Genomic DNA, 16,429 nt, shown 5'->3' on the forward strand with positions numbered 1-16,429 from the left:
CCCCTTCCATCAGTGCAGCAAGGCCTACTGGGCAAGCGGCCCTAGAGAATCTGTGGCCAGGAGCTAATGAGCAGAGTGGATTTCCTCTCTGGGGCTCAGATTTCCAATGGACACAGTCTTTAGTTAGATGCTGAGGATGAATGGGAGGGAGCCAGGCATTTCTCCTTTGGGAAATCACCTCAGGACCTTGGCACTTGCTGTTCTCCCACCTCGAATTCCCTTTTCCCATCGGTCTGCATGGATCAGTCCTTCATTCAGGTTTCTACTCAAATGTGACCTCATCAGAGTCTTCCCTGGGTACACTTATTAGAATAGCATGGACATGTCTCCTGTCTTTTCTTTCTTTCTTTTGTTTTTTTTAGCACTTTCACCCCAACTGACAGATTATCCATTTATTGATTTATCTTTGTAAGTCTTTGTCTTACCCATTAGATTGAAACTCCATGAGGACAGGGATCTGTCTCATTCTGAATGAAGGAATGACTACACCAATCGCCCAGGGCCCTCTGCAAGCTGAGACTATCAGGGGGCAGAATGAGGGGACAGGAGCCCTAAGCCCCATCCCCACCCCACTCTGACCCTTAGGATTCGACTGGAGCCTGCATTTCAAGTGGGAGCAGATCCCTCTGGAGCAGAAGATTGCTCGGACAGACCCCACCAAGCCCATAAGGTCAGACCTGCTGTGGGTTCTGGGGAGACCCATCCCTTCCCTGAGTCACAGGCTTTGGAGGGTGCTGGGGGCTGGTTCAGTCACCAGGGCTCCTAGAGGTGCATGATCTAAGGGCTGAGTCTGTTCTGAGCCCTGGGGAGAGAGATCATAGACCAAAGGACGGGCCAGACATCCAGCCCCAGTGACTCTGCAAGTGGGTGATCGTAGGGTAAATGGCCTGAGCCCTGGGGCCATCTAGAGGGGCTCAAATTCTAATGTGTTACCTCTTTCCTCTCCTTGCTCCCAGGACGCCTGTCATTGCTGGAGGAATCTTCGTGATTGACAAGTCCTGGTTTAACCACTTGGGAAAGTATGATGCTCAGATGGACATCTGGGGGGGAGAAAATTTTGGTAAGTTGGGGAATAACCACAATAACAATAGTAGGCAAACCCAGATTGAGTGTTTTCTATGTGTAAGGCCCTAAGGACTTCATACATATTGACTACTTAAATTCTCACAATGAATCTCTGAAGTACCTTTCTACTGGTAAACTAAGGCACAGAGAGGTTAAGTAATTTGTCCAGAGCCACGTATCTAGTAAACAAAGCAATGAGGTGGTCAGGGAGAACCTGTGGCCACGTGGCTAGACATGTGTGGAGGAGCTATGTGGCTGCTTCCCTACCAGAAACTCTGAAGGAGAGGTGGTGTGCAGTAGAGGGTGATGGTTCAGCATAAGTAATAGAGTCAGACCCTATTACTGGGTGCAAACCCTGGCCCTACCACCTACAAGCTGTTTGGCTCTTGGTAAGTGAAAGCCTCTTGGAGCCTCAGTTTCCCCAAGAGGCTGTCATGAGCACTAAGGAAGAGGATGGATGAAGATACTGATGGCCATTATTATTATTTATGAAGTCATAGGGCTTCCCAGGTGGCTCAGTGGTGAAGAATCCGCCTGCAATGCAGGAGATGCTAAGACACTAAAGGTTCAATCCCTGGGTTGGGAAGATCCCCTGGAACAGGAAATGGCAACCCACTCCAGTATTCTTGCCTGGAGAATCCTGTGGACAGAAGAGCCTGGTGGGTTACAGTTCGTGGAGTCGCAAAGAGTTGGACATGACTGAGCACACGTGCACACACACACACACACACACACATACACGATACCATAGGAATCCTTTAGCCCCACAACGAAAGAGAAGAGCCAGTGAACCTCAAGGGTTGCTGCTGAGGTTCATGAGACAAAGGCTGGATACAGATGGAACACTTGATGTAGGGGTTTATGAAAGAGCCTGTTTGTGTGGTGTGGAAAAATTATAGGGAACCACAAGGGACAGGGTAGGGCTAGGTGCGTGACTTCTGGGAGGTGCAGCCACCCCTAGGTCTGAAAGATGGGGACAGAGCACTCCCCAGTACAAGCTATGGTCTTGGGGTGCCTGCAGTCAGCCCATGCACCAGGTGGAAGTTGTCGGGGATGAACATCCACCCTCACTCTCCCCCTGACTGCAGGCTGAACCTGTCCTAACTCAGGAAGGAAGCCAGGGGTGTGGCCCACACAGTAGCCTTCCAGATGAAGAGCAGGGTGGAATAGGGCAGAGAACAATCCCAGAGGTTCTCCAGGAGCTGGGGGGAGAGATACGAAAAAGCCCATAAAAGACAGAGGCCCGTCCTTGCTGTTCCCGGACCCACTCAGTCCTTTGCAGAGCCTTTCCCACTGCTTCTCTTTTCATCCTGACCCGGGTTCTTGAGAAGTAAACAGGCCAGTATCTCACCCATCTGACAGGTGGGCAAACTGAGGTGGATGCCACCTTCCAGATCTCAGTCAGCAAACTCCACATCTGACAGGTGTAGGATAAGCACCTTTGCTGGAGGGATCACTTCAGTGTGGTGAGGTGTGATCCGAGTCACGGTCTGTGCTTCTGGGCTGGGAGGACCAGGTCTGTCTTCCTTCTCGGACTGGGACAGTGGGGCAGACGGGCACTGGGGCTTTGACTCAGAACCAGCTGGAGTGGGAACAGGCATGGAATTTTCTCCCCTTTGTAACTTACTCTTGGAAATGGTTTCTAGGCAGGCATTCGGAGGAGTCAATGCTGGGAACTGGGGTGCAGTGACCCTTCCATTCTGACCTCCTTTCATGTATTTTGGGCCAAAGTGACCTCTTTTGTATCCTCGGTCTCAGCCGGAAGGGAGCTTTGGCAAAGCTGGTTTCCTGTAAAGTCTCAGAGAGCTGCGAAACTAAGGATCTCTGCTGTGTCCAGAGGCCTTTTTCTTTTTCCCTTCCTTCTTTTTTTTAAAGGCTGGGGCCTGATAGAGAAACAAGTCAACGATCAAATAGCTAACTTTAAACTCTGCCTGAGGCCAGGGCTCAGTGGTTGGGGGAACTTGAAAGGTGAACCACACAGTGGTTCTAGGGAAGGTTTTGTTTCTTCGAAGAAATTCAAAGAAATTCCCAGGCTAGCCCTGTAGCTCAGACATTCAACTGCTGGGACCAGTTTTGAGCCAGGAGACTCCACCGCTGGTGGGTTTGGGCTTTTCGTTCTGTTCCTTTGTGGAAGGATGGGAGGTGCCCAAACGGAGACTCCTTCCTGTTTCCCCTGAGAGAGCCAAATGCAGGCAGGCGCTCAGAGGCCGCCCTGAGCGGGGGTGGCAAATGTGAAAACCTTGGGATTCTCATTAGGCATCTTTTTAAAGTTGCATCAGATCATGTTACTCTGCTGCTCAAGACCCCACAAGGGCTCCCATGTCACTCAGAGCAAAACCCAAAGTCCTCAGACCATCTGCCCTTCCCGCACAAGACACCCCACCAACCTCGCCCTCACCCCTGCCGACTGCGCTCCGACCTCTAGGTCTGTGCCCTTGCTGGTCCCTCTGCCTCCAGTGCTTGTCCCCAAGAGCCACGTGGCTCCTCCTCCCCTCTTCAGGCCTCAACTCAGCTGTCTCCTCTCATGGAAAACCCCTAATCAGCTTCACTACAATTGTGGCCCCACCCCCAACTCCACTCATTGTCCCCAGTTTCCTGCGTGCTCTGTCCCCTTCATTGTGCTTATAATACCATCAGACAGACATTATGGGCTCAGTGGTAAAGAATCTGCCAGTGCAGGAGACACACAGGAGCCAGTGTTCGATCCCTGGGTCGGGAAGATCCCCTGGAGGAGGAAATGGCAACCCATTCCAGTATTCTTGCCTGGGAAATCCCATGGACAGGAGAGCCTGGAGGGTTATAGTCCATGGGGCTGCAAAGAGTCGAACACAACTAGACCATGTATTCTACTCATTTTCTTGTCTACTTGCATTTTTGTTTCTTATTTTACTTCTTGTCTTCTCTTACTAGAGTGTGAGGGATTCTAGAACAGTATCTGATAGGTCATAAATAGGTCTTTGGTAAAAATCTGCTGAATATACTAAAGAATCTGGTTCAAATAATGGGACTTGCTGAACAAAGTATGGACTTTACATTACGGTTCTGCAACTGAGTCGGGGGGTGACCTTGGAGAGGTTATTTAACATCTTTGAGCTTCACCAGTTCAGTTCAGTTCAGTTGCTCAGTCGTGTCCGACTCTTTGCGACCCCATGAATCGCAGCATGCCAGACCTCCCTGTCCATCATAGTCCTTATTAAAAACACAAGGATCATAACACCAATGTCATATGGTAGCTGTGAGAATTAGACATCAGCCATAAAGAGCACAAAGTGCTCAGTAAATGCATGATGGTTAGCTGCTTTTGTTATTGCCATTGTTGCTAGTAATGACAATAAGTAAACAATAATATGACAATAAGGGGTATGTGGGATAAAAGTGAAAGTCGCTCAGTCGTGTCCGACTCTTTGCAACCCCATGGACTATAGTTCATGGAATTCTCTAGGCCAGAATACTGGAGTGGGTAGCCTTTCCCTTCTCCAGGGGATCTTCCCAACCCAGGGATCGAACCCAGGTCTCCCGTACTGCAGGTGGATACTTTACCAGCTAAGCCACAAGGGAAGCCCAAGAATGTTGGAGTGGGTAAGCTATCCCTTCTCCAGCGGATCTTCCTGACCCAGGAATTGAACCAGAGTCTCCTGCATTGCAGGCGGATTCTTTACCGACTGAACTATCAAGGAAGCCCTAACTATTAATAGTGTAACAATGTTAGCCTGGCAGAAATGGGACTAGAATGCAGATCTTCTGTCCCTAGTTCTGAATCTCAGTTGCTGAACCAGTTGCAGAGCTCTGACCAGGAGAAGAGAGAGGCCTGGCAGTTAGCAAGTAGACCTAGAGAAGCCCATTAATATAGCCAACCCTGAAGGCAGGTCCAGATATGCCAAATATCCAGTCCTGGTCCCAGGACCATATCGGGAAGTTGCCTGGTGCACACAGGCTGGCCAGGAGGTAGTCCTGAGTCCTCTGTAGGGTTAAAATGAAAGAGAGGAAGAAATCAGAGGAGATTACGTGAGGTTCAGCCAGCTACCAAGGTGGATGCTTGCCAGAAGTTGACAGAAGGACTGTTGAGTGGAGAACGGAGTGAGAAACTTGTGACGTCCCCTTCTGGGAGGCAGGATGACCACCGCTAGCATCTCCTAGCTCCGCTAGGGACCGGTCATCTGTGAGAGCTCCTTCAGCATCACCACCACCACCAACAGGAAGTGTGTCTCTGTAGGGCCAACACACGCGTGTGTGCGTGCTAAGTCGCTTCAGTCGTGTCTAACTTTTCGTGACACTAGGGACTGTAGCCCCCCAGGCTCCTCTGTCCCTGGGATTCTCTAGGCAAGAATACTGGAATGGGTTGCCATGCCCTCCTCCAGGGGACTGTCCCAACCCAGGGATCAAACCTGTGTCTCCTATATCTCCTGCATTGGCAGGCGGGCGCTTTATCACTAGGACCACCTGGGAAGTCCCCAGTAGGGCCAGTGGTAGCTGTAAATAGAGACCACGAGGGCCAAGAGGGCGGTCTGGGCCAGCCAGAAAAATGCCAACTGGAGCAGCCTTTCATTTGCTTGGTGTTGGTTTTCTAGCCTCTCCGTTCTGACAAGCAGATGTGTTCATCCTTAGCTTATGTCTGGATAGGACTTTCTAGGCAGAGGCTGGAAATAACTGATGCTGCCCTTTAAGTCAGTTTTCCTTCTCTTCATGGTCCTGGTGTTCCTTCAGAACTTTTCCTGCTGCTCTGCCAGGGCTTAGATGTGGGGAATGTGTGTGGTGTGTGTGGAGGGGGTCCGCATGTGGGATGTGTGTATGGAGAGTACGTGTGGTGTGTATGTATGATGTATATGTGGAGAGTATGTGTGTGGAGGAGATGTGTGGTATGTGTGTGTAGTGTCTGTGGAGAGTGTGTGTGTGTGGAGGGAGTATGTGGAATGTGTGTGTGTGGAATGTATGTGTGTAGAGGGTATGTGTGTGTGGAGGGTATGTATGTGGTGTGTGTGGAGGGGGTTTGTGGGATGTGTGTGTGCACATTTATGGAGAGAGCAATCAGGAACACATGCAAGGAGTGGGTGCACCCCAGGAGCTCCAGCCCAGCATGCGCCTCCAAGGGGACCCCAAAGGCAAGGGAAGCCAGCTCCTTCCCACCTTCACTCTGTGGGGACTTGCCAAGGGGCCCCAGCCGCTCCTGATGGCTGCTGTCTCTGCAGAGCTGTCCTTCCGGGTGTGGATGTGCGGCGGGAGCTTAGAGATCGTGCCCTGCAGCCGGGTGGGCCACGTCTTCAGGAAACGGCACCCGTACAACTTCCCCGAGGGCAATGCCCTCACCTACATCAGGTAGGTCACGGTGCAGAGAGCATCACACTAGGAGCCAGGACACCTAGAGCCCAGCCCTGTCGGTGACTCCTGTGATTTGAGCAACTACCCCAGTCTTAGTCTCCCCGTTTGTCCCTTCCATTCTGGGATCCCGGTACTTTCAGAGCTGGAAAGATGAAGTTGGAGGCGTCTCCTCCAGGCCTGTCTTGTCTTGACTGTATTTGTTCATGAAGGTCTTGGAAAACTGGTGAAATGACCAACTGGGAGCGGCCCTCCACACACTGGGTCCCAAGTACTGGTCATGGATGTTGCATCCTCACTCTGACTTGGTCAGCGTCTGCCCATCTGTGTTCCCAGCCACAGCGTGCACTCCATCTTGAAGGGGAGTGGGCAGGTCCTGGAAGACCACCCCCTCACCCACTCTCCAGATGGTGGAGGCAAGGGGAGGTGGGAGGAGTGCCATGAGCACTCTCCTCTTCCGAGGACGCGTCTTTGTCTCGTCAGACTTGCTTGTTGGCGGAGGGGGCTCCTTGAGTCTAGCTTATCAAATGGCCTTTTGTTTTGCTTCCCTTATTCCATTTTACCATTTTTATAATTATGGAAGTAATACATGGTCACTAAAACTTCAAGCTGTATCCATGTATATTGTGTGTGTGTATATATATATATATATGTACATATACTGTACATTATAATTTTTACTCTTCATATCACATAGACAGAAAAAAGTGAAAGTCCCTTTCACCAAGTCTTACACCTATCTGCTTATTCTATCCAAAAGAAACTACTCTTAACAGATTTCAAGCCTATCATTTCCGGTCTTTTTCAAGGCTGCCTAGTACTCTGCCATGTGGACGTAGCTCATTATTCTCCTATTGATGGCCATTTAGGGTTGTCGCCAATGTTTTATGACACAAATATTCTTGTATACATCCCTTTGCCCACGTGCTGGTGTTTCAGTAGAATAGATTCCTCCAAGTGGAGTGTCAGAGAGTATCCATTCCTGCAGATTTGATGGATGCTGACAGATTATCCTCCAAAAAGACTGTTCTCATGGATACTCCCACATCAGTGCCATTTTGCACGCACTCCTGAACGTCTCCTCGTCCGGTACTGCTCAGAGCTGATCTGGATCCCAACCCTAACTCTGTCCCCAACCTGGTGACCTTATTTTGCTTCTTCCTCTCCTTTTAGGAATACCAAGCGTACCGCAGAGGTGTGGATGGATGAGTTCAAGCAGTATTACTATGAGGCACGGCCGTCGGCCATCGGGAAGGCCTTCGGCAGGTGGGCCCCTTCCCTAGCCTTGTGCCTTTGCTCACAACCTTAGTGAAATACTAAATCATGTGTACTCCAGAGAAGCCTTCAGGGTGTCCTGAGCAACTGAACCCCACACCCCTGGGCTCTTTGGAGACTGTAGGGTATAGGAGACAGAGACAAGGTTCTGGTCCTGGAAGAAGCAGCAGCCTTGTGGGGAGAAATAACCAGAGAGGGCTTACTTATGCAAGCACTGCCCATCCACCAGCTGCCTGCAGGATGGATGTCTGTGGAAGTGCTTAAGGAGGGCTGTCTGCAGAAAACACTGGGGGTTTTGGCTTCCTTGCTGTTTCAATCTGACGGTGATCTGTTAGCTATTCTGCCCTGGACTGTTATGACTACAGTCTAATTAAGCATTTTCAAAATCAATTGAGTATGGCGTGACCAGTATTTTTTTTTTAAGTGATAGAGAACTAGAACATTTCAGATTAGAACAGAAAGTAACAGCTGATTGCAGTTGAGCATAGATACTGTTTTGTGAAACTCTTATTTTAGTTGTATGTCCATATATGCCCATGGGTATACTGGGTCACAGTGTAAGATGTATATATTTCTTACTTAATGTTGTGGTCAGAAATGTTTGAAAACATTATTAGTGATCATCAATGAATTTTCCTCTGTTTATTTGTATCTATCCCTTAAAGAATAAAAGTTATGTCACTCTTTGTTTTAGTGTGGAAGTAACATTTGCTGAGGGCCTACCCTGTGCTAGGCACTTATGTCTGTTCATTTGACTCTCATAAAAACCTTTGGAGGTGGATGGTTGTACCCCAACTTTACTGAGAACAAACAGGCTCAGAGGGTAGTGCTGGTCTTCTCTCAGTGGCCATGATGATCCCTGGAGCTGAGGAAGATGTCCATGAACACATCAGACGGTTCTTATTTGCTCAATTTTTGGAAAAATGTTTGAAACATGGTTTTCTTGTGGTAGACGCTTTCTGCTCAGCTGGAATGCAGGGAAGGAAAACTGCTAGTACATTAAGGCTCTGCTCTGTCTGTGAAAATAAGCACCAGGCCATGGTACACTCCCTGAGGTCTCAAGGAGGAAGAAGCCGAGATTAAAGCTTGGCTCCAGTTTGAGGAGAGATATAAGGCATGGCCAGGAGCCGTGGGGCGAGCTTGCAGGTCAGAGAATGAAGTAAGGCTGGAGGACAGACTTGGATAGCTAGCTCCGGGAAAAGGGACCTTCCCCCCCGGGGAGGGGGCTGACCTCCCAGGCTTCTTCCCACTGCTAAGCCTTTCCTCCTCCTTCTCCAGCGTGGCCACGCGGATCGAGCAGAGGAAGAAGATGAACTGCAAGTCCTTCCGCTGGTACCTGGATAACGTCTACCCAGAGCTCACGTGAGTGCCACCTGCAGTTCCTGCATCTGGCCTGGGTGGGGGCCAGCGGCGTGGGGACCCTTGACCCTGATCTCTCCCTGGCCCAGGCAGCCTGGCTCTTTCTAGCTGTTGGTGTTTGTCTTCATGTGACGGGTCTGGAGGAACCTGGAGGATGTTACCAGGAGTGAAGAGTGAGGTGTGGTAGGAGCGAAGAGTTTAACAGACTGGGCCTTAGAGCTAAGAATGGGCATTGTTGGGACTTCTCTGGCCAGTGGTTAAGACTCTGCACTTCCACTGAAGGGGGCACGGGAACTAGGAGCCCACCCACAGCCAAAATTAATCAATTAAAATAATCTTGAAAAAAAGAAATGAGCATTGTCCCCTTAGGAAAGCAACAGCACCTTATGTAGCAAAGGCCACAGAAACATTCACTTCCTCTGACTCTCTTCTCTCCCTTCTGGGAGTTTATCCCAAGGAAATAGAGCAAACAAGCAAAAACCCTTTGACAAATAAATGACCATTGTTGGCTTCTCTGCTGTGAAAAAAATAGACACAACTAACAATAGAGGCCGGGTTTAGTGAATCGTGATCCATTGACCTAAACAAATATTATGTGTCAATTAATATTATAATCATAAACTGAGTAAAACATGGGGAAATGTTTGCTTCAGCAAATGAGGAAAGAAAGTGAAAGTGAAGTCGCTCAGTTGTGTCCGACTCTGCGACCGCATGGACTATAGCCTACCAGGCTCCTCCGTTCATGGGATTTTCCAGGCAAGAGTACTGGAGTGGGGTGCCATTGCCTTCTCCAGGAGATCTTGGCAACCCAGGGTAGAATGAGCAAATGAGGAGCCAACATGCAAATGGTGTATGCATGTAGGCTACAGGACAGTAAGCTGTAATGACTGGGGGCCTGAGGCTGGGCAGAGTCGATCCTTTTTATTTCAGCATCCTTCTCAGCATCTTGCCTATGTCACTCCTTACCTCCTCCAGGTCTTGAGTCATCTGTCCCTCCTGCAGGAGACCCCCCTGACCTCTGCGTTTGCAGACTGACCCTTCCCCAGCACTCCCTGCTTCTTTTCCTCCGTCACCCTTATCGTCACGGAGCTTCTATGTGGGCAATTAATGTTATTGTCATCTTCCCACATTTGACAGTAAGCTCCATGAGGCAAGAGGAATTTATCTGTCTTGTTCACTGCCTTATCTCCAGCCCCTAGAACAATGCCTGTCACAGAATGGGCACTCAATAAACAGTTTTATTTTATTTGATTTTGGTGTCCCAGATCTTGTTTTGGTGCACAGGTCCTTCCTTTTGGCACCCAGGTTTCTTGCTAGTTGTGGTTCAAGGGCTTAGTTACCCCATGACATGTGGGATCCTGGTTCCTTGCCTAGGGATGGAACCTGCTTCTCCTGCGTTGGAAGGCAGATTGCTACCAGGGAGATCTGTAGGTGTTTTTAACTAAATAAATTGCATAGTCAATAAGGCTCAGTAATAACTTTGAAATTAGCATTCTCCCTTCTAGAACTGTCATCTCAGGAACAGCTGTCTCCCAAAGGATGCTGTCATGATTTTCCAGAACATTCCACCGCTCAGAGCCTGCATATCCTCAAAGGAGGCAAATCTTTGAGGGAAGATTTGATTTTGGGAAAACAGCCATGGTTAGGTTATAACCAAGTCCAATGAATAACTTAGTTGATTAACCCAGATATTACAGTCCTGGGTCCCAAACACAGAGTGACAAGACGGAAACAAGTAACAAGAATAAACTGACTGTGAGCAATGCTCAAGGAATTCCAAAACAATTTGAACGGCAGCAGCATCCTTGGAGAAAGTTGGCGGCCTGGATAGCCCCAACTCCCTAGACGATGGCTGTGAAGGGAAGAACATTAGTTTATGAAAGTATAATAAATGAACAGCTTCCTCAAGTGGCCACTTTGAAAAGGATAGTTTTATTCAGACGTGCCATTTCTGAGCAAACCAAGCATAGTCACGTCTTTATGTTCTGTCAGAGTTCATATGATCTGGTTGGAGCCAAGGACTCGAGCCTCAGGCAGGAGTTAGGGAGCCGTGGAAGGGGATCCTCCCACACCCCAGTCCTCACACAGTGCCCCATGTCATCCCCTGAGGACCAAGAGGAAGAAGTACTGATGGTTTATAACTAGCATCAGTCTGAATCCATCACAAGACAGAAGAGTGGACGAAACCAGCCGCGCTAAATGAGGAGCATAAGTCATCTTATTTGTTTTGTCATCATGTGGAAGCTTAAAAAAAAATGAATTTTTGCTATTAAGGTAGAAACTGCAGTTCATTCTTACCCAGGTTACTCATCGTCAGTCTGTTCCTTCATGTTCTGCCTCGGTTCTCGGGGGCCTGGAGTGAATCAGATTGTTAGACAGAAAGGAGTTTTACAGGCCCAAATGATACCAAGTTTCCTCCACACGGGATCCCAGTAGTTGGGCCACACTTGAACGTGGTCAGTGAGGAGACTGAGGAGGCTGAAGGGAGAGGCCTGTGCTTTCCTAGGCCTGCCTGCAGTCCTGCTATGGCTTGGCCGCTTTTCCAGATCAGAGTTCTGTGGCTGGCTTCAGCAACTGCTTATATATACTTTTATTAGGATGGTCAGGAACAGTTGTGCAGGCTGTGCATTGTACAAGCACACCACGTTTGAAGGGTGCTAGTCACACAGTACTGTACCTTTATTACAACAATTCCTGGCAAATGATAGTAAAAGTCTTCTAACAAAATCAGTATATTATGATGGTTTTCTAACATAAGTGAAGTGTCTTGAAAAAAGGATGCCTATTGCTATTTCTATAAAGGCGTCATAAGGGCTAATGGGAGCCCTGGCAGCCCAGCTTCGAGGTGGTCCACAGAGAGGAAAGCAGATACAGACTTAAGAGGGCTGCCAGCAAATAGGGGAGCTTAGCCTGGCTCTGCCAGGAAGCAGGGGAAGGGTGGTGATGGGCATCCCAGCTGCTCCAGGGCTGCTACCACATCAGACACCTCAGGAGCTGCATCTGGTCTTTATTTATTTATTTTTAATTTGTTTGGCCGCACCAGGGCTTCGTTGTGGCATGTGGGATCTTTAGCTGGCACATGCAAACCTTTAGTCGTGGCATGTGGGATCTCGTTCTCTGACCAGGGAGCGAACTCAGGTCCCCTGCATCGGGAGCGCAGAGTCTTAGCCACTAGATCACCGGGGAAGCCCCTGCATCTGGTCTTGAGATTGCTGCCTGAGCCCCAGGTTTCCTCCATAAGCATCAGTGGGCAAGCTTTGGTGTCAATGACCATTGCCACACTTGGACAATGCCCACCTCAATCTCTGCAAGTTGGTCATCTTGCACATCTTCCCAAGCAACAGCAGGTAGGGAGGAGAAGAGAAGAGAAAGGTCTGGAACAACCTTGGCCTCTCAAAGAGGGCCCCGCGGGACCTTGCCTCTGTGTAGAGGGGAAATACAGTCCGTTGCCCCTGGATGAAGTGGCGGGGGTGGAGCTTTGCCTCTCAACAGTCTTGCACCTAGCAGGTTTCAAACTTAAATCCTACAGTGATCAGACAGGTAATGTAAATAAGTCAAGTGAGTGAGGACACAATAGGGAGTGGAGGGGACTGTGGCAAACTGAAATGGGCAAGCCCCACCCATAGGGTGGACAGCTGCTGCTCCTGACAATGTGTTAGTGCTGAACCAGAATGCAGGTTTGATGTGACCTGACCTTCCTGTATTTTTGAGAGAAGCTGGATTTTTCTGTGTAATGTTGAAATACTGCCAACTAATTAAAAGCACCAACGACCGCACTGTGCAGGTCAGACAAAACCTGTCCAGGGCCTGATTTAGCTTGGGGGCCAACAGTTTGCAGCCTCTGTTCTCGAACTGCATATGACCTCTTGCAAGAGACAGGGGAGCAGTTCTGAAGGGGCACTGCTGTCAGGAATATGGAGAGAAACTGGAAAGTTCTCCACGAGCCTCCAGGAGAGCGGTTTGGTTCTGGAGCTCCAGGGGCTTCCTGTCAGCCCTGAGAAAGGGAGACCTGGTTTGGTTGATGTCCACATCAGAGACTGCCAGCACTCTTCTGATCTGCACCTGCAACCAGGTTCTCTTCTCAACAGATGTGATAGAGACAGATAAATTAGGCATGTGGTCAGACTATAAGCCCCACTGATTTTCCATCACCTGACCTGTGGGTCCATAATCCAAGCACATATATAACCTTCTAAACCCAGGAATACAAGCCCGTGTCAGCTGGGGCCAGCACCCCATTTGGGTTTATTACCCATGGGGTAAGGCAGTGTGTCTTATATTTGAGCTTGTGTGTGTGTGTGTGTGTATGCGTATGTATGTGTATGTGTTTAAATATACTTTCCTGTGCATATAAAATGTTCTAATAATACACTGTTTTCAAAACCTACCTGTTTTACTTAACAGTATCTTATAAACACTTCCCCATATTACCAGATGTTCTTTCTGAGTCCTTTTTAATGGCTGAAGGGATTTCGACAGATGAGTCAGAATTTACTTAGTCCTGTACCTATTGTTGGATATCTAGGAATTTCCAGTGTTTTCAGTATAACCAGTCACTCTGAATGAGTATCATTTAAACTAAATCTCTGCACCCATCTATAATTATTGCCCTAGAATAATAAGTTTCAGGAAGTGGGATCATTAGGTCAAAATGGGGTCACTAAGAGTCGGACAAGACTGAGTGACTTCACTTTCACTTTTCACTTTCATGCATTGGAGAAGGAATGGCAACCCACTGCCGGGGTCCAGCCCCGGTGGATCCAGGGAATTCGAAGCGGGGACAGCGTCGGCGAGGATCAGGAAACAACTGCTTAATTAAACGTTAATTAAGGATATAAAGAGTAATAGAATGAGGATAGCTCAGTAGGAAAATTCAGTGGAGAAAAGAGGCTGAATAATTCAGCCAGAAGGTAAGAGAAAGAACAACATGGGGAGACCAAGTTTCGGTGAACAAGGCCCGCACTTTATTTTCCAAAGTAGTTTTTATACCTTAAGTTATGCATAGAGGATAATGGGGGAAGGGGTAGAGTCATGCAGTAAGCCAGGCTTTCTTCCTGCAAACTTATCATATGCAAAAGTTTAGGTGATTTGCATCATCTTCTGGCCCGGAGGCCTGTTAATATTTTAAGAAACTTATTTTTCTCTAAAGGTGATTATTCTAAAGGCAGGTGCCAGCCTCCAAAAAGCATTAGATAAAGTTACATTCCTACAGAGCAAAGGTGTGGTGGGCTATAATAAGAAAAAGAATTAACTCAAGGGTCCCAGGTTACAAACATTAAAGCTACTACTTACACCAATTATATTAATCAATACACTGCCAGGGACACAGCAGGTAAGGGATATGGAAACTTAGCAGCAAACATTGGCCCGACAAGTGAAAATCCCTTCACCAATACAATTTCTAATCAATCTTTTAACTGCTCAAAGGAATCTGTATTTAGACAGTTTAGAACATCTCATGCCTCTCACAGTTGGGAGGCTCTGAGCAATCACATGTGGCCGGAAAAACCTAACCAGGCAGGCTAGAGGACTTCCAAAGGAGTTTGTAGGTTGAAACACTGTCACACCCAGGAATTATTAACTGGATCTGTAAGCTAACTCTTTTTTCAGAGAGAGGTAGTGGGGGACAGCCCCCCGTAAAGTCGGAGGTGTAGGTGAAAGCACAAAGCAGAAAGTAGGCAGACTCTGGTTTTGGGGGTAGATTGCTCAAGAATTTCCAGGGAGACTCCTGAGGCTTGATCCCGCCTTTGCGTATGCTAAGCCTCCTTCCTCATGACCTTTGCCAGGGGCGGAGCTCGCTCCCCGCAACCCACTCCAGTGTTCTTGCCTTGAGAATCCCAGGGATGGGGGAGCCTGGTGGGCTGCCGTCTATGGGGTCACACAGAGTCGGACACGACTGAAGCGACTTAGCAGCAGCAGCAGCAGTATGCACACTTTTAAGGCCTTTGATACATAGTACCACACTGTCCTCTAGAAAAGGTGGGCCAGTTTATGCTCCCATCTGTGGGATATGAAAAGATCCAATCCCAAGCCATTGCCAACACTAGGTAGTAATATTTAACATATATGTATATATGCATATATACACACATACACTTAAATGTATAATTTGTATATTGTTTATATATTATATGGTCTTCCCTGGTGACTCAGATGGTAAAGAATCTGCCTGCAATGCGGGAGACCCAGGTTCGATCCCTGGGTCAGGAAGATCCCCTGGAGAAGGAAATGGCAACTCACTCCAGTTTTCTTGCCTGGGAAATCCCATGGACAGAGGAGCCTAGTGGGCTACAGTCCATGGGGTCGCAAAAATCGGACACAACTCAACAACTAACACTTTCACTTATATATATACACTTAAATATTTTATGTATATAAATATATAGAAATTTCCCTGGTGGTCCAGTGGCTAAGACTCCATGCTCCCAGTGCAGGGGGCCTGGGTTCAATCCCTAGTCAGGGAACTAGATTCTACAAACTGCAAATAAGAGACTGCATGCTGTAATTGAAGATCCTGCAGGCTACAACAAAGCTCAAAGATCCTGCAGGCTGCAACCAGGACTCAGAATGGCCAAATAAATAAATATTTTTAAAATAAATAAATATACCTGTGGTGGATTCATGTTGATATATGGCAAAAACCAATACAATATTGTAAAGTTAAAAAATAAAAAAAAAAAAAATAAATAAATATACATATATGGCAAACAAACAATGGTAACTCTTTAATACATATTTCCTTAGTTATTAGTGAGACTGAACACATCTTTATATTTGTATATTTTACATTTGCCTCTTCAAAGCAACTCCTTCCTATCCTCTCGAGATTGCCCACTGAGCCCACATCTGAGTCTCAGCCTTTCCTCTTTCAGGACTGGGGAGCTCTGGCTTCTGGTTTGAGCTCTCTCCCACCAGCTCCTCTCAGGCCTGGTCTGAAGAGCAGTCCCTGGGGCTCCCAGAGCTGCCCAGAACCCAGAGGGGGAAAGGCCCAGTGTTCCCAGGGGGACCCCTGCTCCCTCACCATCCCCTGCTCACCTTCCCCTGCTGCCAGGCCTGCCTCTCAGTGTCCCTCCCCATGGAGACCTGGGTGCCCTGGGATTGCCTGGGCCCTGCTCTCTGGGTAAGCATGGGTCACCTCGGGGTGGGGGCCCTGCTCTCTGGGTAAGCATGAGTTACTCCGGGAAGGGCAGAGGCCAAGCCTGATCACTGCCTTTTCTTTCAGTGTCCCCGTGAAGGAAGTGCTCCCGGGCATCATTAAGCAGGGGACTAATTGTTTAGAATCCCAGGGCCAGGACACAGCTGGTAACTTCCAGCTCGGAATGGGGATCTGCAGAGGGTCTGCCAAGAACCCCCCAGCGGCCCAGGTACGTTGCTTGGGACCTCCGGGTCAGGCCCAGGAGAAGGCTTAGGGGCCTCC

General features: G+C 48.4%; 1 protein-coding gene across 1 annotated transcript in view; it reads left to right on the plus strand.

The window, feature by feature from the left end:
* GALNT16 (polypeptide N-acetylgalactosaminyltransferase 16) overlaps positions 1–16,429 on the plus strand; it is a 101,709-nt gene that overhangs the window by 79,390 nt on the left and 5,890 nt on the right. The window contains exons 8-13 of the mRNA XM_019969114.2: positions 586–670; positions 957–1,060; positions 6,252–6,378; positions 7,552–7,644; positions 8,932–9,015; positions 16,235–16,376. Of these exons, the coding sequence (XP_019824673.2) occupies positions 586–670; positions 957–1,060; positions 6,252–6,378; positions 7,552–7,644; positions 8,932–9,015; positions 16,235–16,376 (635 nt within the window). The remainder of the gene's footprint in view (positions 1–585; positions 671–956; positions 1,061–6,251; positions 6,379–7,551; positions 7,645–8,931; positions 9,016–16,234; positions 16,377–16,429) is intronic.

Source organism: Bos indicus, chromosome 10 (genome assembly GCF_029378745.1).
Source record: "Bos indicus isolate NIAB-ARS_2022 breed Sahiwal x Tharparkar chromosome 10, NIAB-ARS_B.indTharparkar_mat_pri_1.0, whole genome shotgun sequence".
In the NCBI taxonomy this organism is placed as follows: Eukaryota; Metazoa; Chordata; class Mammalia; order Artiodactyla; family Bovidae; genus Bos; species Bos indicus.